This window comes from Lepisosteus oculatus, chromosome 2 (genome assembly GCF_040954835.1).
Source record: "Lepisosteus oculatus isolate fLepOcu1 chromosome 2, fLepOcu1.hap2, whole genome shotgun sequence".
Classification (NCBI taxonomy): Eukaryota; Metazoa; Chordata; class Actinopteri; order Semionotiformes; family Lepisosteidae; genus Lepisosteus; species Lepisosteus oculatus.
In genome coordinates this window covers 21,595,767-21,622,977 of record NC_090697.1, presented here as the reverse complement: position 1 = coordinate 21,622,977, position 27,211 = coordinate 21,595,767, and the positions used below count along the sequence as shown (strand labels likewise).

The 27,211-nt window shown below is 36.8% G+C and overlaps 1 protein-coding gene across 2 annotated transcripts in view; it reads right to left on the bottom strand.

Moving 5' to 3' along the window:
- Positions 1-441: 441 nt before the first annotated feature.
- The window catches only part of LOC102689771 (protein tyrosine phosphatase non-receptor type 14), a 95,826-nt gene continuing 69,056 nt past the window's right edge, over positions 442-27,211 (bottom strand). For both annotated transcript variants that reach the window (XM_006626052.3, XM_015351711.2), the window contains 12 exons: positions 26,839-26,927; positions 26,401-26,488; positions 21,455-21,537; positions 20,385-20,442; positions 17,512-17,590; positions 14,631-16,096; positions 12,025-12,165; positions 10,698-10,916; positions 4,872-5,000; positions 4,379-4,613; positions 3,665-3,828; positions 442-2,342 (listed from right to left, as the gene is read on the bottom strand). In XM_006626052.3, coding sequence (XP_006626115.2) covers positions 2,214-2,342; positions 3,665-3,828; positions 4,379-4,613; positions 4,872-5,000; positions 10,698-10,916; positions 12,025-12,165; positions 14,631-16,096; positions 17,512-17,590; positions 20,385-20,442; positions 21,455-21,537; positions 26,401-26,488; positions 26,839-26,927 — 2,880 coding nt within the window. In that variant the 3' untranslated portion in view covers positions 442-2,213. The remainder of the gene's footprint in view (positions 2,343-3,664; positions 3,829-4,378; positions 4,614-4,871; positions 5,001-10,697; positions 10,917-12,024; positions 12,166-14,630; positions 16,097-17,511; positions 17,591-20,384; positions 20,443-21,454; positions 21,538-26,400; positions 26,489-26,838; positions 26,928-27,211) is intronic.

Sequence of the window (27,211 nt, the reverse complement as noted above, 5' to 3'; positions counted from 1 at the left end):
CAATGTATCTGACATCTAGGAAATTCTTTTAAGATTCCACCTGTTTGAAATGATCTACTTTTTTAAAGTGTTTCAAATTCAACAAACATATGTGAATAGCAACCCAGTTTTTCTTCTCAGTCTTTTGTGGAAGGATCATCAGTTTCCAGTCCCTTTTGTATTCATTTGCCTACTAATATATTTTGAACTCATACATAACTTTTAAATAATACTTCTAAATTGAAAACATTAATTAAGAATTATGTGTCTCAGTCTGATTTCTGTGGGTGAAAAAACATTTAATCCAGTAATGATGGGGTAAACATTTGGTTAACAGTGAGAAACAAGGACCCCTGATGTTTTCTAGAAATAAAACCAATACTGCTGTACAATTCTGATTGCTTTGCTTCAAAAATACAAAAGTGCTGAACCACGGGGAAGAAACTTAGACTTGCACAGGTCTTGACTGCATTTTCCCACTTTTAATAAATTGAAATGTACACTCAAATTTTAGAAATGAAATTGCTGAGTATTGAGACTATGCATAGGTATGGCTTCAAAGGGCGTTATGGCTGTGGGCAGTCATGTGACAGCATAATTACAACTAAAATGTCCTCTGTACTTATCTCTCAAATATGAACATTTTCTAAACTCAAGCTATCTACTAATATGTGTGAATTTTAAAATAGATTGTAAAACTTAGAAAAAAAAAAACTAATTCTAAAAAAAAAAGTATTTTTGTAGCTTTTTTCCCCATTATGTATAAAACACATCCCAAATTCTTAAAGATAAAAATGTTTACAAAGTTGTGAAAAACAAACATGGCCATAACAGCTATATATATACACTCGTATCTCTTACATTTGCACACAAAGCTACGCTGGAGGTGAAAAGTTTGTCTCTTTAGTCTTACAGTAAGGTCAGTAATTCAAAAAATATCCTTAATGTTACTTTTCACTGTCTCTTATAAAATAAATTATAAAAATACACTAGAAAAAATTAAATGTTTTCGACAGTTACTATGTTAATATTTTGTAACTACCTGCTTTATTTCCCAAAGAAAAAAGCAAGAGAATTTAGACAAAAAATCAGCTAGCATTTCTGATGCTGCACAGTTAACTGTAATTGCACATTGCTTAACTCTGGAAAATGCCAAAAAATCACTAGAATGATGGTGTCTACTGACCTCTGCTGTCCAGAAGTAATATTTGCATTTCATTATATTTTAGTATTGTCCTCAGTATTATTCACTCAACATCTCCTTTTCTTTTCTGTCCCAGTAAACAGTTTGTTTGATCATACAGCATGTGTGATCAACCAGTATATTTAGAATATAAATATACAGTCAATAGTTTTACTTTTTAAGATGGTCCTGGTACAAAGAGCAACTAATCAAGAGAACCATGCCATCATGATACAAGGGGAAGCATTTGTTTATCATTTATTGCAGTCTACATTAGCAACGTTTAAGAATATATTAGCTAAAGGAAAATTTCTTTACAAAGTCCCAATGCATCAAAATATGCTGTGTTGTGATAAAAATGGAACAGATATAGAGTAGATTATAAGAATAAGTCTTCTAGAACATATGATCTTCACTAATTGGTGTTTCAAATAGGTAAAACATCCTGATTAGCAGACAAATGGGTGCATCACAAAGAGCACTAGTAGGTTTGCAATCATTGCACAATTTCTCATGTGAAACAGTATGACACCTAGGCCATCTCATGCATTTTGAAGTTAACAATCATGAAACATTTTGCCAAAAAACAAAACTCTTACATTACTACAGTGAATTAAAAGGGAGTGCCATGATGTCACTATGCCTTCTTCAAAAATGACACTTCTCTAAAACTAAGAACATATGTTCAGAAGCATATCCATGATGTCCATGTAATTACTGCAACACATAATGGAAGAGTGAGGGTGGGGATGTTCACTGTAGGCATTTTATTATTTTCCTTATGTCAATGGTAACTTGACGTCACAAAAGAAAAATGTTTTTTTTTTATATCAGCCTGAATAGAACCTACAAGAATGTGTTGTATTTAAAAATAAAACAAAAAAATACAATGATTTTTCAAATGCAGACTTTGTCCTGAATCTGAATCTGTTTGTTCAAAGCTGCTTTTCAGATAAGGTTTATAAACAATTATACTTTTGTCTCTCTCAAGGGCGTAAGTAGCCGAGATATTCAACAGTAGCGCAGCAAACTCCACCTAGTTTTAATCCGGTTATATAAGCCTGGAGTTTCTGAGGAACTGAATGAGAACCTGGTAAACAAACTGGTACTGTGAAATTGTCTGGACCATCAGCATGCGCTGCTGCCTAAGCTTCCCGAGCATCATGGGAACATCCACTTTCTGCAGGAAAGAGAGAAAATCTCATTTTAATGGAGGAACCCACCTGTTAAAAAAACACAATTCCAATGTACTTTTTAAACCATTTTCACAATTGTGTTTTTTTCAGTCACAGAGCCTCTGCCACATGAAAACGACTGATAAAAAATACAGGTGGAGTCTAAGGTTTTCACACAACACTCATACCCCTGATATTGATACTGTGTAAGTATGTTACGTAGGTACAGCATGTTGCACAAGACTGAGCTTAAGAAACATCAGAGTGCTATATTGTGGGTTTGGTATTGTACTACAGGAACATTACCTGTGTCAGTATTGCTCATTTTATTAAGGACTCTGTACATTTCAAATTCTTGGTACCAGTCACTGAGTAAAGTTATATAGAGCAACATTGTTAAAGTATACTGAGCATCAAAAGAAATATTATGTGTGTATATTTTAGTCATGTATAAGGACTTTGGATAGGGATTGAATGTTTATGGTATTAATTGATCATTCAAATTGACTAGCCATAAAACACTTGAGTGACTATTACATTTCATTAGTGAGTGTGTAGATTGAGCACAGCATACGAGGTGAATTAAAATGTTGAATTTTGAGCCTGGAGAAAACCCAGAACAAAGAACAGATTGTAACTGTTGCACAAAGAACAGAGTTTGTACCTGTTCTTATGTTTTAAATCAAGAAAAACAGAAAGAAACCAACATGCCCTGTATATCAAGAGAATCATGCCTTCATGCCAGTGGTACAGTATGTTGGAGTTACTAAGTTACTTCAGGAAGATTCGACCACAGGGGAGCCAAGTCCCTATTAGTGGTGAATCAAGATTTTAAGCAGACTACCCTGATGGATATTTGCCAATCAATTGGAAGGCCCAAGTATGATGCTCTAGGCAGGAGCAGCAACTTGCTGGAAAACTCCACTTGTAGTGATTGATCCACCAGAATGCAAAGTGCGTCAATACATCAACTGGAGTGAGAACAATGTTTATCATGCTGGTCTTGTAAGGATGGCTTTTTTGCAAGATCAGAAAGTGACAGCCATGCTGTGCACTTTTCGCCAAACATCTGCCATTTATGATGTGAGATGAGATGACATGTGGCATCTCGGGCTCAGAGACCCATAAATGTTCTATTTAATCACAATTTCAGGCAATGATTCCTGCCTTAAGTCTGTGCTTTTAAATGTTTGTGCAACTCAACTAAGGGATGGCAGAACCACAGTGGTGGATAACTTTTCCATGTAAAGGAGAGCATGTTTAACATCATCAGAAGTCCAAATCAACCACCTGAATGCTACGTGAAACAACATCCAGAAGCACTCACCTGATTATGTTCCAAGCAGCTGATCATGAGCTCTGTGAGGATGACCACTCCGGTTCTGCCCACTCCTGCACTGCAATGCACCACGATGGGAGGGTTGAGACTCTTTGAGGTATCCAGCATACTGTTGGTATGACGACGGACAGACTGGATCTCCTCCAGATAGGCTTTGATTAACAAATGAGAAATAACATTTTTGTCTTGGTCATGGTATGTAATTTACTACAATTTTTTTAAAACCTTAAAGTAGAAAAGCATACACATAAGGACACTGGTATCTTTGATACCTTACTTGACATTGGGTTTTTGTCCCAACATAGCTGTGAAAAAGTCAGCTTTGTAGCTGTACCAGATTTGTATACATTTTGCCTTAAGCCAGTACGAGTGATTTACTTGCGTTTACTTGTTCAGTTACCCAGCTACCATTAATAGCGTGAGGTAGAGAGCTAAAACATTAAAAGATAAAAATAAGAAAAAATATCACAGAGACAGCTGTTACATTGGCCTTTGGAATATCCATTAATTTATTTTTTCTTTGCATTCCATACAAGCCATGCATTATTTGGTTTTTGAAATCAGTGGTTTGAACTTTTAAAGGAATGGTGAGTATGATAGTGTTAAACCAAGCATTTTTCATATCAAGCACATGTGTACTAAAAAAAATAAAATACAACTGTTCTGGAAAAGAGAGAAGAAAAACAAAAAGATAAATCTTACATAGGAATCCTTGCACATCTTCAGGAGACCCATGGTCTGGCCAGTCAGTGTACTGCAGCTGCCACACGGTCCTCTCTTGCCCAGACAAAAGATGCTTGACCTTTAAACCTGTAGTTGCATAGCAACCAGAATCTGTGCGGAACTTAGTCGTCACTTTAAACTTGCCATATGTGGCAGAGTTGTGTTTAGATCCCAGTTTAGGCCAGTACCGGTGGCTCTTTGGTCTTCCACCCTCCTGAAATTCCAAACACAAGCAAACGATTAAATCTTTTGCCATAAATTCTTGAAGTTATAGAGTTACAGTTATAGTTCAACAGAAAACAGTAAGTTCCTTCACATAACAACTGTTTTTTTTTTCAATTGTAAGATTAAAACAGATTTTGTAGTTTAAAACAGGAAACATTACATTTTAGGGATGTTCCACGAGTCTTACTTTGCCCAAAGGCTCAATTCTTTCCTTCCCGTAATTTAAATATTCTCTGACCTCACGTACCTCTTCTGCAGTTACCATGGCAATGACATTTACTCCCTGCTCCCAGACCATCTGCCAGAAATCTTGGCATGTGCCGGGCAATGGCCCCTGTGTGGCAATGTAATGCCACTCCTCTCCACTGATGGTCACCTGGGAAAATAAAAACACATGATGTCAGCAATTCCATAGCCGATAATGCCCAGATTCTCCCTACCTCTACTGGCTTCACTTGCCATCTTGGTTGCTCCAGGCAGCTCAACATATTTAGGCAATTTTTTAATAACTTCTTAAAAACCCAGGGAATAATCCAATTAACAGATTTTCTTTGCTGTATTTTCACTGTTATATGTAAGACATAGATTACAGAATCTCTAACAATCTTAGTATCACAAAGCTTGAATTGCACCACTGCATTCCACTTAAGATACATCTCAGTTCATAGTATAGCTGTTAATTACTCCCAAAGATGCATGTATTTAGTTTTTCAAATGCAAAGCAACCTTCTCCCATTTGCTGCATTTGTTCAAGTATAGAAGACGGAAAACTAGCAGCTTTACAAGTGTGGCGAGTTGACTTGTTCCATGGAGTACACTGTGCCATGGCAAAGCAGTGTCTTGACAAGGCCACCCATGAATCTCCGTGCTGTGGCTGAATAAAGACAGCTACAAGCCCCTGCCGTTAACCATACTTCACGCTGTGTGAGTGGGTGGATCTTGCCAGTCAACACCAGGCGGCATCCTGGCACCTCCATAAAGAGATTACAAACCTCTTTACAAAGACAGCCAGGGGCAATGTGCTGTGCTGTTTGCCATCTGGGTCCTAATGCCCCAGTATAGTGACGGGGACACTATACTGTAAACAGGCGCCGTCCTTCGGATGAGATGTAAAACCGAGGTCCTGACTCTCTGTGGTCATTAAAAATCCCAGGGCGCTTCTCGAAAAGAGTAGGGGTGTAACCCCGGTGTCCTGGCCAAATTTCCCCCCTGGCCTTTACCCCATCATGGCCTCCTAATAATCCCCCTCTATGAATTGGCTACATTACTCTGCTCTCCTCCCCACTGATAGCTGATGTGTGGTGAGCGTTCTGGCGCACTATGGCTGCCGTCGCATCATCCAGGTGGATGCTGCACATTGGTGGTGGTGGAGGGGAGTCCCCATTACCTGTAAAGCGCTTTGAGTGGAGTGTCCAGAAAAGCGCTATATAAGTGTAAGCAATTATTATTATTAATAATTAATCTGAGAATCAGGCATCAGCTACTGATCTGTTATCTGAACTGCAGGATTAGAAAAACAAAAATAGGAGAAAAAAGCGACCTCCCACTGTACCATCTTGGCTTCACTTCAAAGTAACCATCTGTTTATTTCTTCTTTTCCATTTTATACCAGATATTACAAAAATGTCCCTCAACAGGGCTCCTCATTTGAAGTGTAAATAGTTTATGGTGCCTTTTTATTTTGACCGTTTTACGACTTAAATCATCAACAACTGCATTATCATTAAGCTTGATTAGCCAAAGGGATTTATATTGTGTATCCATTACCGCTGGGTCTTTTACCAAAGCAATCTGAGTGAAGTGCCTTGCTCGGGAACAGCAACAGCAGCCCACCTAGTCTTGGGAGCCAGAGTTGTACACTTCAGTTCAGTAAGTCCACTCCACTTAAGGGTCCTAGCCCCTACTTCACAAATACCTAACCAGCCACAGCTTTTAACATAGTTCTAAAACACTATTTTGGCTCAAATAAAAGGTCTTTAAATTACAATTATCACAATATTCTTCTTGCTAGCTTCTAAATTACAGCTTTAAAAAGACTAATGAATTCTCAGAAATAAAAAGGCACGGTAATACACAGTCACTACTAAGAGTAAGGAATGGAAAGTTCCCAAATGGATCAATCAAGAAATGTGCTAATTAAATGTATACACATGTTGCCACTATTTCTTAATTCTAGCTATCTTTTGATCGTGTAAATATAAAATTTGTAATATTATAAGATGTAAATACATTTAAAAAATGACTAACATTCGATACAATGGTTTTAATTACTACTCTATCGGCAACACTCCAGCACCTAGATTTATATTGCAAAACGCAAAGCAACGAAGATGCTGTTCCAGGGGAATACTGCTTAAGTTGCTTACACAAACATGAGTTCATGCAGAGAGGTGGCTGTGTAACAGAAGAGAGATATATTTGTTTTCTGCATTAGAAATAAGAGGTTTATTCAAGATCCTGATAAGCGAGCCCTAATTCTGCAAATTAAGAAAACAGGAAGGCTTATTACCCCAGAAATATAAAATCGAATTTATGAAGCAACTTACTAAATCTTTACCTTGTTTTACCATTTTAGTAAAGGATGCTGCAAAAACACTTGATTCATAATAGTACACAGCTGGCAAACAGACTTCATTATGAGGAAAGGAGCATACAGATGCAGCCATTCAGAACACGTTAATTCTTATTACTGCATTGACAGTACTGCGGAGTGGCATGGTGTGAGAGTCACTGGCCAAAGACGACTGATAGGTGACACTTGAGGTGTGTTAGATGTTATTGAAATGATCACTTCATTTAATGTTTCACTACCATGCATCTTTAAATGGAATATTAATGTGGAATTAATTAACTAAAGGGAAATTATGTTAATTGAAAATAAAAGTAGCAGAAGTATGATGTCTCTGAATGTCATAAACGATAATTTCTGAATATAAATATATTATACTTAATTTACATACAGTAGCTGGCAGCTAAAAATAAAACGAGTATTTCACCATCATAAATATTTTATGCATCAAAGTCTTTAATTTGGTCACTTACTGTGTTTATTTTGGAAAAGATTTGCCATGCTCGTTCTAACTACATAGAGTTTATATACTTTAGAAAATGTAAAACATTACAGCTTTTTATATCAATACTTGCTGTTGTTATTGTAAAAAAAGTTGTATTACTTTTTTAAAATCCACTCAATAGGGAATATTAATATGTAATAATGTAACTAAAAATAAATATCGGTAGCTAAAAATAAACATAGCCGAAGTATAATAATGTCTCTGAACATCATTAACAATATTAATGTTAAAATAATAATAAAAAGTAATACACATGTATAGCAGGTAGTGGTAGCAAAGAATAAAAAATAAGGTAAACAAAAGTATTCCACCACATCAATGTCTTCAGGACAGTTACTTGCTGTGGGATTGTGATAACGTGCTCCTTTGACTACATCTGTTGTAAGGGAAAATCAAACACCAGTCAGAATGATGCAGTGGTGGCTTGGTGGTAGAAGTCTGTGCTATCATGTGATGAGTCTTGGTTCGATTCCAGCCAAAACTCATGTTTAAAAACCCTTTTTAACAAATTGCCCTTGGGCATAGCCTTTTTCCAACAATAAATCAATATATAAACTATATTCACATTTCTGATAACTGTATACATAACAGTATGTCAAATATTACAATAATATTAATAATAATGTAATAATATGAATGAACCTCCAGGCTGCTCAGAAAGAGCAAGGGAATTTAAAGATGTCCTTAAACATAAATCACAATTGTGTTTTTTAGATGTATACAGCATTTAATTTTAAATATAAATTTTAATGACTCTATGTATATTTTTAATTTAAAACCTTTTTTTCTAAATATTAACTTAGAAGTTGATATAATTATATCAGCTATACATTATATTTGTGGATTTTATAATTATTTGGCTCATCAGAGTCATAGAAAAAGTTGTTGAAAAATATGCGAGAAAAACAAATTTGCACTTGGGGTGCCACATACAATATGTCATCTTAACTTTTCTGATGTAGCGCTGGAGGATTGTAGACTGGAGGATATAGCATTGTATCCTTGCAGTAGGGTGTGGGCTTTCATTTTCACATTTCATCTTAAATATATTTTCCCAATAGTCACATATACATCTTTAACTTAGGAACTCTAATTCCTGTAAACAGCTTCCTGGCATCATCTGTGTCTCCTTGTTACTAATGCACCTCACCTAAGCTACAGAATGCAACAAATTCAAAGTTCAAACGACTACTCAAAAGTCTTGTTAAAACCTGGCCTTTTAAATACAAAGATTTTAAAGTCACTATGTCTAATATTTGTCTACTTAAAATTTTAAATAAACTCTTATGTAGAAGTCTTTATACTACATATTCTGATTCATATTTATACTACATTGATATTTTTATTAATTTTATGCGTCACATATGTCACAGTATGTTAAATATTAACTTTACATCCACAATCTCTGAAGCCCATAGCGGTGCTGGGGATGTATCAGATGTTAATAATAATAACAATAAGAATAAGCCTAAGGAACTGTGCATCTGGGTTTCAATAATGTTGAATGTTTTATGTATGTAAATGTCCAATAATACTGTAAGTATATATTATATAACATATACTGAATACAGTATAAACTGCACAGTACATAGACTGTAGGTATGTACTGGAAATGTCTGGACATATTGTGATATTTGTGTATGCTTTTGGCAACAAATTTCATAATAGTAGTTTGAAAGATCGACGTGCTCTCCGCAGCATAACAGGTACTGGCTGCAAAATTATACATTATACAGCACATTGTTTGTGCAATTAAAGGTATTCCAAACAATTTTTATTGTGAGATGGTACGGTCTCTTTCCTCCAAAGTTATGTACTGTAGGTTTAAAATGTCGGTCATGTGAATTGAAGACGAAAACAAAGACTACAATTCCAGACATGCCACACACACTAATCACATGAAGTCGTTTTCACAAATATTCCACAACAATAGCGTAACTGAAGGTATACTGTACACAGTAAACACTGTTTGATACTTATGGTTTTAAAACCACTTCAGTAAAATTTGTGTGAAATATTGTTATGTCCCGGTGTAATCCATGTGTGTTTGTTTTGTTTCTATGTTCAACACTTCCTGACTTTGGTTGTTCTCCCTCCCCATTGGTTCATTATTTAATCCACTTTGCCATAATACGTCATTCGTAATCAGCTTCTCAACCAATCAGAACTTAACTTCTTCGGTATTTAACTTGGAGGTTTTCAGAACGTATGGGGCCTTTCGCTCAATTTCGGTTCTGCTTGGTTCAGCTTTGGCTTCGGTTTCATCTCGCTTACGTTTTGCTTCGGCTTCATCTTACTTCGTTTTCATTAATTTCACTTCGTGTGTGTGTTTCCACATAGCTTCGGCTTTGTTGGTTTTTGTTTGTCTCCTCCTTGTACTTTTGTTTGTGTGTATTATCCTTTATTCACCATTACCTTGCCAAACGTGTTATATCAACCTCTGTGCTCTTTTGTACCCTATTCCTTGTGTCTACACTCATTTCCCCTTATTTGTATTCATAGCTCACTTGTTGATCTATTTGTGTGAACTTTTGTGTAAGGGTTAGTTAAGGTTGCCGGGTACATTGTGCACATGTAGTTTGTCTTTGTATTAGAAACACTAGTTTAGTATGGGTGAGTGCCTTTTGTCTTGTATGGATTTGGGTAGTCAGTTTGGGTATTTGAAGACACCTAAGACCAGGTGTTTTCAGGTTTTGTTTTGTAAGGTAAGCTTCCCCTCACTTAATTAGCTAGCTCTATTTTGTCTGTTATTTTCGTTCTTTTGGCACAACTCATATTCCCTTTTCCCGAATTTGTGTTTTCCTTTACCCCCATACCAGTCACCTATCTTTCTTGTTCTAAATGTTTATGTTCTTAAGTCAGTCTTTATAAAACTGTATTTTTTCTTTACAGATGCCTATTAATTGTATCCAAATGTCCATTCTTTTGTGAGGATGTGATCCTTTACATAATGTATTTCTAACTTTTACTGTACATTCTAAAACTTCAACTAAACACACCTTAATGTGAGAGGCATTTATGTAGCCAGTGTTGTTTTCTTTGGTTGGCACCAGCTCAACCCGGTTCTCTTCATATGGCACCACATCCCTGAAGCGATTACGCTCTACATTTTCTGGTAAGATTGCTGTGGTGATGACGCAGTCCACTTTCTTCTTTGGGATCTGCTCATATTCTGTGAAAACTCTGTCCTCTTCCAACTTCCTTTCCAGGATCTTACACTACAGGGGAGAGCAAAAGAAAGCATGTCAGAGGGTGAACAATCTTGGTTCTCTATGTCAGCTCTTTCGAATGCAGTTAAAACCTTTAAACAACTTATATCAGCTTGGAGCCCACATATCTGCTTAAAAACACTGAGTCTGACAGGTCTTTGAGCAAACAAAAATCCGCCTTGGGTGCATGATGTTTTAGGTGTATCTTTTAGATAAGCTATTGAGCTAACCACCTTTTGTTTATTTTGTAGACATTAAAGATGTCCCTGCCTTGGCTCCAACAGGTTGGAAAGACAGGCTCTGACTACCCCACAAACATGAATTGGAAGCAGCAGTTAGAAAATGGATGGATGTATGAAGATCTAGAGAGAGCCTGTATTAAAGAAAGATGTGCCATGATAAGCTTATATCCGAGGAAGCAAAAAAAAATTTACAACACAAGAGGCCCATCACTTCTGAGATAAAGTGCATTTTCCTTCAAAAACACTTCTGAAACACATCATGCCTCTAGAGAGACACAAAACATCAGGATTTTGTTTCACCCAATCCCCTAATATTATTAGTAATAATTCAATTGACTGGGTTATTGGGTTTAATTGGTCATATGATGTCATGATTTAGTAACCATGGATCCAAAGCACTGAGCAGGGTTTTGGATCTCCAAAAAGAGGCTATTCGTCTTACAACTTTATGCTCAGTGTTGCAAGAACAGCATTTTAAAACCTTAAAAGGGAGATGTAAGATGTTAGCCTACAAGATTGATGTGTTAGTATATCAGAACTTATGATGTCTGTAATTTTAAGCTTAACCTGCAGTTGCAAGCAAGACTTCTTTGTTTAACATTCCATGTTGCTTAGAGCACTTTTGAAACATTGCTGAGTTTTCATTCCACTTCTACAGAAAAGGATGAAGAAGCCAAAACCTAATGCCAGGGCAAATATATAAATATTAGCTCATGGTTCCAAAACCTCAGCAGAAATGCCTCTTAGACACAGGAGGGGCAGGGATTATTAATTTTTCAAACTAAATGTAGTTATTTGAAAAACAAGGTTTATACAGACATAAAATACAGTCACTAACCCTTTAACTTGCCAAAATTGATAACACAAGACCTTACCCTTTCATCTGTAGTTACTTTGGAGGAATCGTCTTGCTGGTTCTCAGGCACTGGCATCCTTGAAACATACAGACCATTCAGTGCTGCCATCATTAAAGGTCTCTTCAGAGAATCCATTGCCATCTTCTGCTTTTCCAAAGTCTTTTGGAAAGACAACACACTTCAGCAATAATTAATTATGTCCAATGAGCAATAAAGTACATTTTTTTATTCTCTTAAAATGTGACTGCTACAACCACATAGCACAGACAGTCTTAGCTTACTCAGCAAACACAAATGATAGACCTTCTTCTCCAACAACCTCATATGAGGAGGTAAGAGCATAAAACACAGGTTTTACTTCTGCAGAAACTGCTATGACCTACTTATTCACAGCAGATGGGATTACAGAAAGTAATCTCTGCTAATTTTAAGCACCCTTCTAAAAGCTGCCAAAATGAGATTGTTCAATACTGATGCTGACACCATTAGTTAGTGGATAAAAACTAACAAACATCCTGATCTGCTGCAAATAAAAGGAAGTTAAAGCTCAGATTATTTTGCTTCTTATGTGTCTCCAAAAAATAAACTTTCGAGTTTAGCTTTTAGATGAATTCTTCATTAGCAGAAAATTTCACTTTGAATGTTTGAAAATTCTCAAAAAACATGTTGTAGGTTACTTTGTTGAGAAAGTTTGTCTCCAGAAATGGCTCTAGCCTAAAGTAACTGTGAAGATACCATTTATTCATGAAGGACAACTGGCATGGGAAACAAGAATTATTGTTTAGCTAACTGGAAAGAGAGGTGGAACAAATTTATATTAAAGGAAAATGTTGTAAGATTTGTGAAGTGTGATTTAAGAATAAAGAAGTCTTTACATCTTTACAATGCTGATTTATACAGTATCTCACATAAATTGTAAATATATCATAAAAAACAAAATGGTTTGTATATGGACTTTATTTGCCTTCCTTCACTACAATTGAAGAATCTTATATATTGTATGTGGATGCAAGTTATACAAATTTGTTATAAGGGGATTGAAGATCAAACATTTACTGACAGATACACAGGGTGTAGGCCACTGTTCTCTGAATTTATGACAAAATAACATTTTTAAATTTAATTAGTTTTATGTGTTTTGTAACTGAAGTTGCATGTCATGCCACCATAAATTCAGTAGACTATTATACAAATAATGATTTCCATGTGTACCTTTTATATTGCTGAAAATTCCATTAAAGCAGATCTAAAAGGAAATTTTTATGTTACATATCAGTGTGATATTAAGATAAAAACGTTTTGTGCTTAACCCATTACTTTTTGTACTTACACGGTGAGCAAAAGCAAGAGACAATGCATTTTTAAAATGTATATATAATGTATATATAACTTTGTATTAAATTGGTTTTCATGTATTACTTTATCATTTATGCATTTTTTATAGACACACGGCAGTCAGGGGGACACATGGTGACTCTTGATAAAACAAGATAAACACACACTGTTTCTTCTTTTCCTGGGTGCATTTGAATAAATGAGATTATGAATTTATTCAGGTGTACCCACAATTTTAATAGCTAGGATATATATACAAATTACATAACAAAAGAGCTAAAGGCTAAGACTAATGTGACTGGTGGTCAGTATGACTGTGCAGACTGCCACAAGCCTCAATTTAAGGAATGTTAAATTCCCCAAACATCCTACCTAATCTATAGGTTTAGCAGAGATTAGCATTAATCCAGGACAACCTAATGTTACCCTAGGTGTTGTAGTCCAAGATTACTGATAGTCAGAATCTGTGAAACCATGGGGAAATTAATAGGGCAAGCTTTTCTCTTTTTAATTGAATTCGGAAAATATCAATATGCAATTAAATAGTGAAAGACTTTTTAAAAAATGGGGAAAAAATATAACTTTATATTTAATGTATTTAATGGTCTGGCTCTGTATATTAAAATGTTTACTGTAAAGACAGTGTAATAAATGTTTTTTAAAAAGATAAATTAATATTTTGCACCAGAATCTAAAGTTAAACAAAAAGCCTAATTACTGGCACTGTGGGGGGGGCAACTAATTTTTATTTAGTACTAAAATGTCACTCATAAAAACTTGCACAATAAATTATATTAAACAAGCGATTATATAAACATTATTATAGACTCAGAAAAGGCTCAATTAGAATAGAGATGCTTACAAAACGTCTCATAAAAAGGGGCAGTTTACTTTGAAACACAATACAGATGCAAAATAGAACCGTTTCAAAATCCGTCTTAATATACAATTCACATTTTGACAGGAAACATCTCAATTTTTTGGCAGACCTGGCCGATGTAACAGTGCAAGGGAGCATACACTGTTGCTGACAATGTTTTATCTAACATACCAGACCCTAGGACAAGAGAATGCCACTAAAGTTCATTTAGAAACTACACTATAATGTGTGCTTTACTACATATTTATTTATATATACACATGTATTATTAAGTTTGCAAAGTATTTAATATAGTATTTTTCTGGAGCCAGATGCTTTTCTCTTTCCCAGTATAGCTGACCAGGTCTAAAATAAAAAAAAAATTCAAAACAAGTGCCATTAATGAAAAACAAATAAAAAGGTTACATACCCGCTGCATGATTTCTCTTTCCACAATGCTGTCTTCAATAGAGAACATTTCTGACACGGGCCTCTCCTTGACCGGCTCCTTCTTGACGCGCTCTTTCACGCTTGTCAAGTCAGGCTCTGAAATCGATGGTCCAAGCAGGGAGCCACTGACAGCGATCTGCTCACTGCGAGAGTGGGGGGTGACCTGACTCTGACCAGCTTTCATCATTCGCATTCTTGCTGCCTCTTCTGTACCCTGGTTTCTCTCATGCCTCAGAGTTCCATTACTAACTGTCTTCCTAGGACCTGGGTATTCAGGGGGGGGCTTATTAGGAATTTTAGCCAAAGCTGCCTGCAGCTGGGCACTGATGTCTTCATTGAGCCCTGGGATCTGAACATCATAATCTGGGGTTTCCTCCTCTTCCTCTTCACTTTCACTGCTGTGTATCAACATGGTGGCGTTGGACAAAGTCTTCTTGTGCTGATACTGTGCGGTTGCTTCTTGGGCCTTCTGAATGGACTCTTTGGGCTGCACCTGTTCCCTCAATGTGTTCCTCCGGGGCAAAGGGGCATTGAGCGTCTTCAAGGCCATGGCCTCCATACCACGTACCATGCTGCTGATGACTTCTAGGCTGTGGCGCTTATTTACTGAGGGATGGTGCTTGACAGCTGTGAGGGGTTCACTCACCTCCTGCAGGGACTGGTGCACTACAGGGGAGCTGTCGGGCTGGAAGGTTTTGACAGATAGCTGCACCTTGCGAGTGACCAGTTCAGGGCTACTTCCACTGATGTACTTGTGGCGATGGCTGGCCAGGTCTGGGGTACTGGTGGCTGGTCGGAAGCGAGGATAAGGGGGTGGAGGTCTTGAAAAGTGGTTTCTCAGCATGTGGGCTGTGCTATAGCCCTGAGTGCCCTGCTGCTTCATGTTTGCAAGCTCAGGTGTACTCACAGTATGGGATATGGCACTAGCAGCTGCCTGACTAGCTGCTGAGTTGCTGGGGTTCACATGAGCTGAGGGAGCAACTGGTTTGCTGTAACTGACCTGTGGGCCATAAGGACTCGGATACTGCCTCTCCCTCATTTCTGGTTGGCTGTATACCATGCCTTCGGGTTGCCTGTACGCAAAGGTGTTGCTGATGTTGAGGTTTCTGAGGGACTGGCTATGGTCCATGTGGACAATCCCTCTCTTCTGTCGCATCACTGCTTCATACTCGGGGGTCGGGCGGTAGGAGGGTGCAATAATAGCACTATGTCTGTGGCTGGGAATGTAGTCCTGTCTCATGATATCACTGCCAGGAATGCTGAGATTGGAAGACATTGGAGAAGCCTGAATGAAAGTCTGGGAATGGTTGAGAGAGTTCATGCTGGGGGTACTGTACACACTGCCATTGGGAACAGTCCCATTCATGAAGGCATAGTCAACTGGACACCTATCGAGACTCGTCTGGGATTTGTAGTAGGGGTTAATATCTTCATGGAATATGCTGTCTGTTACAAAGAAAGGACAGAACAAGTACATTATTCACTTTGTAATCTGGTACCACTCTATCTCTGGAATGTTTAATTATTTTAATTGAAGTAAATTTCCTACTGGCATTTTGAGGTTTCTGTGTTCATTGACATGTTCATATTTCATTAACAGTGTTAAAGAAACCCTCAAGAAACAGTAATGTAAAGTATTCATGTTATCTGCCAGAATGTATTTAATAAATTAGTATAAAGTCTAAAAAAGAACACTCCCTTTTGGTATTCAACATTTGCTTTAGGCCTGTAATTAAACAAATCATAAAACAATATTCAGCAGACATTTGAAGAATCACAGTATCCTCGCATCAACACTGCAAATTTGCAAATAGACCAAGGAATTTATGTTTCTTCATGAAGAACAGTTTCAATGTATCCTTTCTAAAATAACAAAGATTAATTTACATTCCTATTATGCTGGATGAACCAGAATAAAACGCTTAGTGCAATCTGTATCTTCCTTTCAAAACTCCAGAGATTTCACTTAAATCTATTAAGCAGAAGTAAAACAAAAATCAATTACTCTCTCTTTCAAAACAGTTGTATATCTAGCTGCCCTTCTCCTGAACTCTCTAAGGCCTTACTGCCTTCTTTATAGTACAGCAAAATGTTGCAAAATGTATTTGGAAGGGCATTTTATCCCTAGCAAATAATTATAATAAGTAGTATATACGTAAGCAACTTGTAAAATAAATTCAACCATAAATAAGAATTATTCTCTTCCAATGATTTGCAAAACTTTGTTCAAAGCAGATTTCTGGTGCTCTTGACTTAGTGGAAAAGAAACTATGCTCTTTGTTTCCTATGTCATATCAAATATGGTATTGTAAACTACATTTAACTATCACTTTGTTTAAGGTAATTCAAAAACTAAATTTTTGCTCTCTTTGAACCTGGATCACTGAATGATGTAATGTTTTGTGATTTCTGAACATCAGTGCACTGACCTCCTGACCTTTATAAAAACCATACTCTGTTCTTTACTGATTACATAAACAAAATAGTAGAGAAATATTTTGAAATCATCACATTTCCATTTTAACAAACTGTGGTGTGTTGTGTTACTCTTGCTGTATTTTTGCTAAAAATCAAATTTAGTAATGCTTTAATCCAATGTTAACGATATACTATTTGTTGTTTTTTGTTGCTGTTTTGCTGGAGTAATTGTAGTTTAAAACGTGTATTAAATTCTTAAGGTCTGCTAGGTGGAAAAGGCAGATTCAAAGGCGTTAGGGTTTGGGTGGCCAAGAGCTATTCCCTTTTTGATATATGGAATACTGATCATAAAATACAAAAAATTATTTACTAAACTGTTCAAGTAAAATTGATTAATGAAGGCTGGCTGATGTGGATGCCTCAGACAAAGGGACAAAAGGTACCTTGTGATGTTCGTGTTTCTTGATAGTGTTCTCCATATTGGGTATGCATTGGCTGCAGGATATATGACTGAGGTCTTTGCTGAAAGACAAAAGCAAAGTGCTGAATAAAAGAGAACTCTCCTCTTGGAGATTTTATTAACAGAGACTAGATTAAAATGGGACTATAATATTGATTTTTATCTCCAGCTTGTGCTCGTAATTCAACAGTGGTAATTTCAGCCACAGAAGATTCCAGTTTACCTGGTTTTGTTTCACTTCACTTGCCATAATTACAATATATGCAAAGTTGTTAAAGTTTTCAATCTTAAATTAGTTATCAACTTCTAAATTAAAATCTAAAGTAAAATAGTGCTGAACATGAAGGAATGTCTTACCCATCATTTTGAATAATATCAATATTCCTGAAAAGATACATTAATTTTATTTTTATCCCATTTGACTACAATGTCTGTTAGCAGACTTTTACTAGATGCTACTGATAGAAGATGATGAGAATTGTCTATTAACACAGAGACATATTCTACATATTCTATTTTGAAGCTACTGCATTCTGTCTTCTAATTATTTTTAAGTAGAAAAAATGTCAAGTAACTCAAAAGGTAATTATGTAGGTAATAATAAAATCAAGGCTTTAAAAGTAAATAAGCCAAACTAGGTCACAGCCAGCACCTTGGAATTCACAACTGGCAACCCACTGAAGCTAAGCAGGTGAGAGCCTGGTCTGCACCTGGATGGAGACCTCCTGGGAAAAACTAAGGTTGTGCTAACCCTGCAATCCATGTTCGTCCTGACGGGGACACTATACTGTAAAAAGGCATCGTCTTTCGAATGAGACCTAAAACTGAGGTCCTGACTGTCTGTGGTCATTAAAAATCCCAGGGCGTTTCTGGAAAATAGTAGGGGTGTAACCCCAGCATCCAAATTTCGAAATGGCCCTTACCAATTGTGGCCTCCTAATAATCCCTATCTATGAATTGGCTTCATTACTCTGCTCTCCTCCCCACTGATAGCTGGTGTGTGGTGAGCGTTCTGGCGCACTATGGCTGCCATCGCAACATCCAGGTGGGGCTGCACGTTGGTGGTGGAGGGGAGTCCCCATTACCTGTAAAGCGCTTTAAGTGGAGTGTCCAGAAAAGTGCTATATAAGTGTTAGCAATTATTATTATTTAGTAAAATATAACAATAGTTAAAAGTCAACCTCCAGGTTTAGGAATCAACACAATTAGAGTTTCAACCTATAATTTGGTCTATTAAGGGTTCAAGTATTTAATGGAATGCTCAGGTAGAACAAAAATCAGCTGAACCAGGAACGGAAACCAAAGCCTAATCCCACACACTTATACAGCGGGGGCGGTGTTGTTGCAGTGCACCATTTTATCACTTTTTTAGCTCATGACACATGCCCTTTTCATAGCCCATATTTGCCAATTATTTGTTGAAAACATGAAGTTTAGAAGTAAAGTAGAAGCATGCACATGGGTGCTTTGCTAATGGTATTAATGGTATTTTGCTATGGTATGTAAACTACAGATAAATCTCCATGATACTTAGATTTTGCAACTGATATCTGTTGAAGAAATTACTTTATTAAATAATTAAAAATATGACATATAAAGAATAAACAACATTAATGTATGGTGCATCTAAGACTGGTTTCTTAGGAAAAATAATTATCTGCATTCAGACATTTTAGAAATATAATAGTTTTATCCAAAGATAATTAATTGCTACACTGTTTCCATTTTATTTTTATATTATGGTAGTTTGGCACATTTCTCTAGAAACTGCAGTAAAAAGACCACTGCTTGCATTGCATAAACAAGGTGTCATATACAGTAAACACGACACTATAAAACGTACTAAACATGGTACAGTATTCTAGTCATTGTTTACAAGATAAATACACAGTTTAAACAAGAGTAGCTGTAACAGTCCAAATGTCATATTGGTGAAACAGTGAGTTCTGTCAAAAAATGTCTATTAATTTGGTTTGCTGGTACTGAATATCATTTCAGAATACAATACTCATAATCCACAATCTCCTGCCTATGAATCTCAACTCCTTTTGTTTTAACAGGGTAGAACTAGAATGTTTTTAAGTACTTACTTTAACTATCCATTTCCCGAATCGGTCATGTTAACAGAATACTTCAGAGGATTGCAGAACAAAAAAAGCAAATAAAAGCTTTCTGTGTATGCCCAAGGCAAAGGAAACTGCAACAAATATTGCCATTTTCATTTTTATTATTCACCAGGGACTGTATTGTATTTGGTAGAGCTGAAGGCTAACTGTAAAAAAAGAATGCATCTCACAAAATACCTACACACCCATTTAGTTTTACAGCCTTGTTTCCTACATTAGTATAGCCAATTATTTATTTCTTAATTTCTCTCATTTTATAAACATATCAGTGTCAAAGGCATAGCTTATCACTCTTTATACACACAGCATATAGAGAGCATCTTCTTAGTGTATTAAGTAATGCTTGGAACACAAATAACTGCACTACAGGAATGACAACATAAAAACTGAAAGTCCAATCAATGTGTAGAAGAATGTAATGCTAGACAGGAAAAAGTCTATCACACTTATGTTGATGCAGTGGAGGACATTTTTTCAGAAATGTAAATAAAATTAACCTTTTGATATAGACAATGACGCCTACTATTCGTGGGGTCCTGTATGAAATCCTTATATGCTCTTTCCCCTAAACTCCTAAATGTACTTAGACCTGCCTACAACAAACTAGTGCCCCCCACCTGCACTATGGATTGTAGTTTCTTCCCCACCTTACTATGTGGATTGAGACTTGTGCCCATGAGCATGAACATTACAGAGATTTTTTTTAATCAACTTTGGCTAAGCGTCGTACCAGTGATGAACGGCTCCACGTTGGTCTTCTCCTTATTGGTGCAGGCGAATTGGACTGTCTGTGGAAACAAAATGCAGGCCAGTTGATTAAAAATTTATTACAACCTTTTCAAAACTTTAAGCAACAATTAAAAGAAGACAACTAATTTATTTCAATATGCTCAGACGATTTGTGTGGAGGGACAAAGAATCACTTCTTTGATTTGGTTAATTATAGCACTCAATGAATTTACAGAAGAATCTGCTTTGTTTGTATGGATGGCACTTTAACACACATCTTCATGCATTGAGATTTATATATATATAACATTACTTTATTTACCCTTTACAATTTCTTGCATTAGGAATTATCTTTTCGCATACCGCAGCTTGCTCTCCATGAGACACACAGACACAGAGACACACAGATAGGGAGAGAGCCTGGGGTCAGAGCGCAGGGTCTGCCATTGTAAGGCGCCCCTGGAGCAGCTGGGGTTAAGGGCCTTGCTCAGGAGCCCAACGGAGTAGGATTCCTCTGCCGGCTGCGGGATTTGAACCGGCAACCTTCCAGTCACAGGCGCAGATCCTTAGCCACAGAGCCACCGCTCTGCCCGAAGGAATTTATCTTTCTGAATGAGGTTTTAAAAGCAAATCATGTTTTTTTGTGGAAAAGAAAATAAACAAGAAATAACATGCAAAGACATTAGTCCATTATCTATTGAAAGCTAATGTGTACTGTTGGGAAAGCATTGAGAAACTGTGAGGAAAGTTAAAAAGGGACAGTTGGTGCAAACATAAGTATCTTCTCATTATATCAGAGAAATATAAAGTGCACAGCTGGTATCCACTAAGCTATCTTTTATCGAACAAAGCAAATAAGTACTTTGTCTTATCCAGAAAATATAATATTTTAGTTTATATAACAGATTGTACTTGAAGAACCCTTCAATTGGACATGAACCCAATAAACGTTTATGTTATAATGAATAACATGCTTAACATGCTTTTGTTTGTTTTTCAAACCAAAAAAAAGACAACAGGTATTGTTACAGAAAAGCAAGTAAAATTATGAACAGTTTTAAATTCACTTACTCTGTACAAATTTTGTTCTGTTTGTAGAATTTGTGTCTGGCAGTGAACAATCTTGAAATATATTTGGCCATTTCCATATCATCCTGAAAAACATAAGGTAAAAATAAATCTTCATTTCTCAAGCATAAATACAGTACACCTGGAAAGTCTTCCCTGATCTTCTGTAGTTCCCTCAGTAAAAGTCCTAATCTTTTTCAAACCAGCCATTCATTTATCACAAAGTTGCTTCTGGGACAATTAAGAGACATAGTATTTTACACGATTAACCACTTTCACCACACTGTATCTTAATCTCATAAGATCTCAGAAGCAAAGCAAGTCTGGGACTAGTTAGCATTATGATAGGACAGGTTGTTGTTGTTTCAAGTGGTGCTGGTGCACTCCTCCGAGTCAAAATGTTAGTGCAACGGTGTAGAGACCAGAGACACTGTGCTGTAGGAGGTGTTGTCCTTTGGATAAGTCAGGAATATGGTACAATATTTTGACTACCAGTCATTAAACATCCATGTTTGAAAGATAAGAAGAGGGTGTTAACTTCAGTGTTCTAGCTAAACTCTGCTCTGGGATTCAACATCCCTGCCCACCTGAAACACTAGAGTTTTGGGGATGAAAGCTCTCTATCAATGTAATTCATAATAATAACATTAAGTGTATAAAATGAGGGAGACACAGTGGAACAGTGGTTAGCATTGTTGTTTCACAGCACTGGGGCCTTGGATTCAGAACCTGAGGTGCTATCGCCACAGTGTTTGTATGTGTCCCGTGTCTACATGGTTCTCTCCAGATGCTCTGCTTTTCTTCCAAAGACACACTTAACTTGACTGGCTTCTGGGAAAATCAGCATGTTTGTGTCTGTGTGCCCTGTAACAGACTGCTGTCCTGTCCAGGGTGTATCCTGCCTTGCGCCCAGTGCTTCACGGGACAGGCTCTGGGCCACCATGATAACAAATTGGATAAGTGGTAACTGAAAGTGTGCTGAAGATATGATTGAAATGATCATGCTTGTCACAGTATTTCACATATCCTTTACCTTTAACCCAACATGTTTTTTTTTTTTATTTCTGATGCTGTTTCTGTGCCTCAAACTTCAGCAAACATGTATTTCTACAGAGACTGCTCCAGGAAAATGTTAAATAAAATGTGGCAGAGATAAACATGCACACTGTGCTTCACTAATAAATTGTAAATACTGTACACTCCATGACTCTTTTAGGAAATATTTGGCAGATGTCAGCACAGGTCTCAATTCAAAGCATTATATGAAGACAAACTACTTCTTCAAAATGGAATGCAATGAGCAACAGGAAAATATTAGCCTGGGGTTGAAGATCTCAGGGTTTGTTTACGCTTGCAAAACACAACAAGAGGTCTTTGGAGGAACGATGTAAAGTAAAATGAAGTGCTACATAATTAGATCTGAGGGCAGACAGCCTCCTAAAGGACAGTGCTTTAAGTGATCCCATATTCATATTTTAATCTATTGTTAATGTAACTTTTAAAGTGACCAGTAAACTAAAAATAAAATACATATTACACTGTGAATGATTTACAATAATCAATTTATTGTTGTACGAGCCTATTTAATTAACAGACCAATAAGCAGGTAAAAAACATTTATAAAATAATAGCTACTTGACATGATATACAATCATGCAAAATAAACTGCATTGCAAATTACCAGCCTCAGCAACAATAAAAGATGCACAAAATTATAAAATAAGTTTATCATATAAAATATTTTTAAGGGATTTCATTGTTCATAATATCTTACTGAGACTGTTCATGGTCATTTCTCCAAACACTATCACCTTTATATGTATATTTTTTTCCTGTAGGTTCTTCCAAATATAAGAATATTTTCGACCTATGAATATGAGAAGAGTTAAAAATGGGGAGGCCATTTGGCTTCAATAGTTAATTGATACTCAATCTCATCCAGACGTTTCTTGAAAGGAGCCAAGGTATTGGCTTCAAAAACATTGCTATGTAAAGTAGTTCCATACTTGCACAATCCTTTGGGGAAAAGAAGCAAATCCATGTATTTTTTCACTTGTGTCCTCTGGTTCATGTTTCACTGTTCATTTTAAAGGAATCTGCTGGGTACACTTGGAGGATTCTGAATTTGTATCTGGCACCCTTATAGTCTTTGTCCAAGACTAAAACAGTCCACATCCTTTAGATGGGCAGTGAAGAAAACTCCCTTAAACCCTAGAATGTATCTGGACTTATTTCAGATTGGTAATATCTTTTCTATAACATACTGACCAAAACTGTACACAATATTCTAGATGTGGCCTTACTAGTGTGTTATACAATTTTAATAAAAACCCTTTATTTACATTCTTAGATTTTAAATATATATTATAAGATTTTGTCTTTTAAATTGTTTTTTCACATTGCTTTGTAGATGTAAGTGATGAGTCAACGTAAATAACTAGCACAAACATTCTGTAAGTAGCCTCTTATATGTCAGTATTTCCCATTACATAACATTTATAGTTTTGTATCAGCAAGCAATACCCTGCAATTGTCTACATTAAATATCATTTGCCAGGAGTGTGACCAGTCAAATTGCAAAATCTTTTAAAATTTAATTTGCAGCTTTTATAGTGTTTGCTAATTCTCCTAATTTGGCATCATCTAAATCTTGACAAGTTTATTAACTATACTAGAACCCACAACATTAATATATAAGAAAGAACATTGGTCCTAGTACAGTTGTCCTGAATGCATACCACATGTAGTCTGAGATTTACTCTTATAATGAACTTTATCAAAAGTCTTCTGAAAATCTAAATACTCTATATGCCCTGAACCTGAACAAGTTGGTCAGTATCTATATTCATGTTGAGTATTGACAAAGATATGTCCATAAAAGTAATCCTCTAGTTCTAATAATTGCTACTTTAACTGTATATTTCAAATCAGACTTATTGGTTTATAATTGCCTGAATCGGTTTTTGCATCCTTTTCACATTAGGGTTTATTGGTCGAGAGAGACACGGTCATATGCCTTCTCCAAATCCACAAAACATATGGATTGACTGGATTAGCATAGTCCCATGCACCCTCAAGCAACTGCGCCAGGGAGAAGAGTTGGTCCACTGTTCCACGGCCAGGACGGAATCCACATTGTTCCTCCTGGATCTGAGACTCAACTACCAGGCGGAGTCTCCTTTCCAGTACCCTGGCATTGGCTTTCCCAGGGAGCCTGAGGAGTGTGATGCCCCTATAGTTGGAACACACCCTCTTCTCCCCCTTCTTATATATAGGGACCACCACCCCAGTCTGCCAGTCCAAGGGTACTTTACCCGCCTTCCATGCAACATTGAAGAGGTGCGTTAGCCACAATACCCCAACAGTGTCCAGTGCTTCCAACATCTCTGGTCGGATCTCATCCACCCCGACAGCTTTACCACTACGGAGTCCTCGGACCACCATAGTGACTTCGACCACAGTGATGGCCCCCCCCGCATCAGATATGTCTGTCACTGGCTCCTGATAAGAGGGCATGTCCACCGGGTTGAGGAGTTCCTAAAAGTGTTCCTTCCACCACTCAACAATGTCCCCAGAAGAGGTCAGTACATCCCCATTCCTGCTTTGCACAGCCTGGGCGAGGAGGGCCCTCCTGAGACGCTGAACGGTTTGCCAGAACAACCTGGAGGCCATCCGATAGTCTTTCTCCATGGCTTCTCCAAACTCCAAACTTATATGACCATATGACCGTGTCTCTCGGCATGTGATGTGGGAGGTGCTGCAGGAATATGGGGTATTGGGACTGCGTTTGTGTGCTATTCGGTACCTATATGCAGTGAGTGCTGTGTCTGAATTCTTGGCATTAAGTCAAAGTAATTCGCTGTGGGCACTGGACTCCTGTTTGTGCTGTTCATGGACAGGATATCAAGGCGCAGCCGAGGATGTGAGGGTGTCCAGTTGGGGGGACTAAGGGTGGCATCTCCACTATTTGCAGATGATGTTATCCTTTGGCATCATCTGACTGTGACCTTCGGCGTGCACTTGAGCGATTCGCTGCCGAGTTTGAAGCGGCTGGGATGAGAACAAGCACCTCCAAGACTGAGGTCATGGTTCTCTCCCAGAAAAGAGTTGATAACTGTCTCCAGGTGAGGGCGGAACAGCTGCCCTTAGTGGAGGAGTTTAGGGATCCACGGCTGAAACGTTGTGTTCTCTTCCTCCTTTTTTTCAGCATGGAATAAACCTATTACTTGTTCATAAAAAGGTGTTCTTTTTCTCCCAGTTAGTGTTTTAAACCGTAACAGCATTCTTTTAATCTAAATAGTATTCTTTGATTTGGACAAATGTCCAGAGCATTCTTAGGAGCAGTTATGTTTAAATACTGTTTAAGTTCTGAATGTGCTGAATATGAGCAGCTGTATGCAAGTCTACACACTTAGACAAGAAAGAGGAATGAGAAATTATCTTAACAGCCCCACTGGAAAAATGGTCAAAATGTGATTGAATAACTCTTTCCTATGTCTTGTACATTGGAAATACACATAATTATTTTTGCATTAGGTGCGATTTATTGATTACAAAAAAATTACAAGTTCTAATCAGTTAGCACACCATGACAAAAGCAAATGTAACCACTCCTGTTCCGTAGGGATGGTATCCATCAAATTTTGTAGGTAATAAAACATCTGCAGAGATTTTAATCCTGGAAACATAGTGAATGACTGATTCAAATAAAATCGAGAGTTTTGGAAGGATAGAAAACCCATAAGAGACAGTGGCCACTCAGATCCTAAAGTCATTATTTTTTATGATGTAGCAGGTGGTAGAAAGTTTACCTGAATATTTCTTGTTTTCAAAAAGTGAAAGATATTTAATGGAACATATATACTCCTCACTTTTTACATTTTCACATGAGATAACCTTGGAGTAGCTAAGCATGGATTGAAATTGCTCTTTGTAGTCATAACACTTACTGTGTGAAAAAGGACAGTCTCCTCTTTGTTTGTTAGCTCTATGGTAATTGCTGACTTGTTGTGTGTGATATTGCCAATGTCATTCCATCTGCAAAAAGAAGATAACACATTCTTTGCATTCCACTAGCACTTTACATTTCACCCATGGTAACACCTCTCATAGAATTGTTAATTAATAAATATAAATGACATCATAAGGTCATCTGTGTAATATATCAATGTTTACAGTTTGTATGCACCTTGGTGCAAAAGTTATCTTTTAAATGGTTAGCAGCTACTTCTGTATATAACAAAATAATTCAAAGGACATTACCAAATACAAACAGAAAAGAATGTACTCTTTTTTTAGAAATTAAGTATGTAACATTCGGTAGCAAAGATAGAAACTAAAAATATCCTTAAATAATTGAAAATGCTTTTGTGAATCTTTGATTTTACCTATATACAATGGTTGATCTTCCATTTCTGTGTTTGACAAACACCCCCATAAAAGAAACTCCAAGATAAATGTCACTGGCAAAGTTATCCTGGAAAAGAAAATATACAGCAGTCCATCACGTATTAAGACATTAAGTATTGACCAAAGTGTTTGTATTACACTAGCAACACCCACAATGGTAGGCTGATGAAAAAGGATATGCCTTTAAATACTAGCAAGCATTAAAAAAATAGTCTGCCTGGTTTAATTAACTCAACCAATGTATCAGCAATTGACTATTCCAAATGTTGGCACCTGTTAAGGATGATTCATTAGACTTCATTAGACTGGGGGAGAGGGCCAATGGACTCCATTTACATGGCAGAGAGCGGT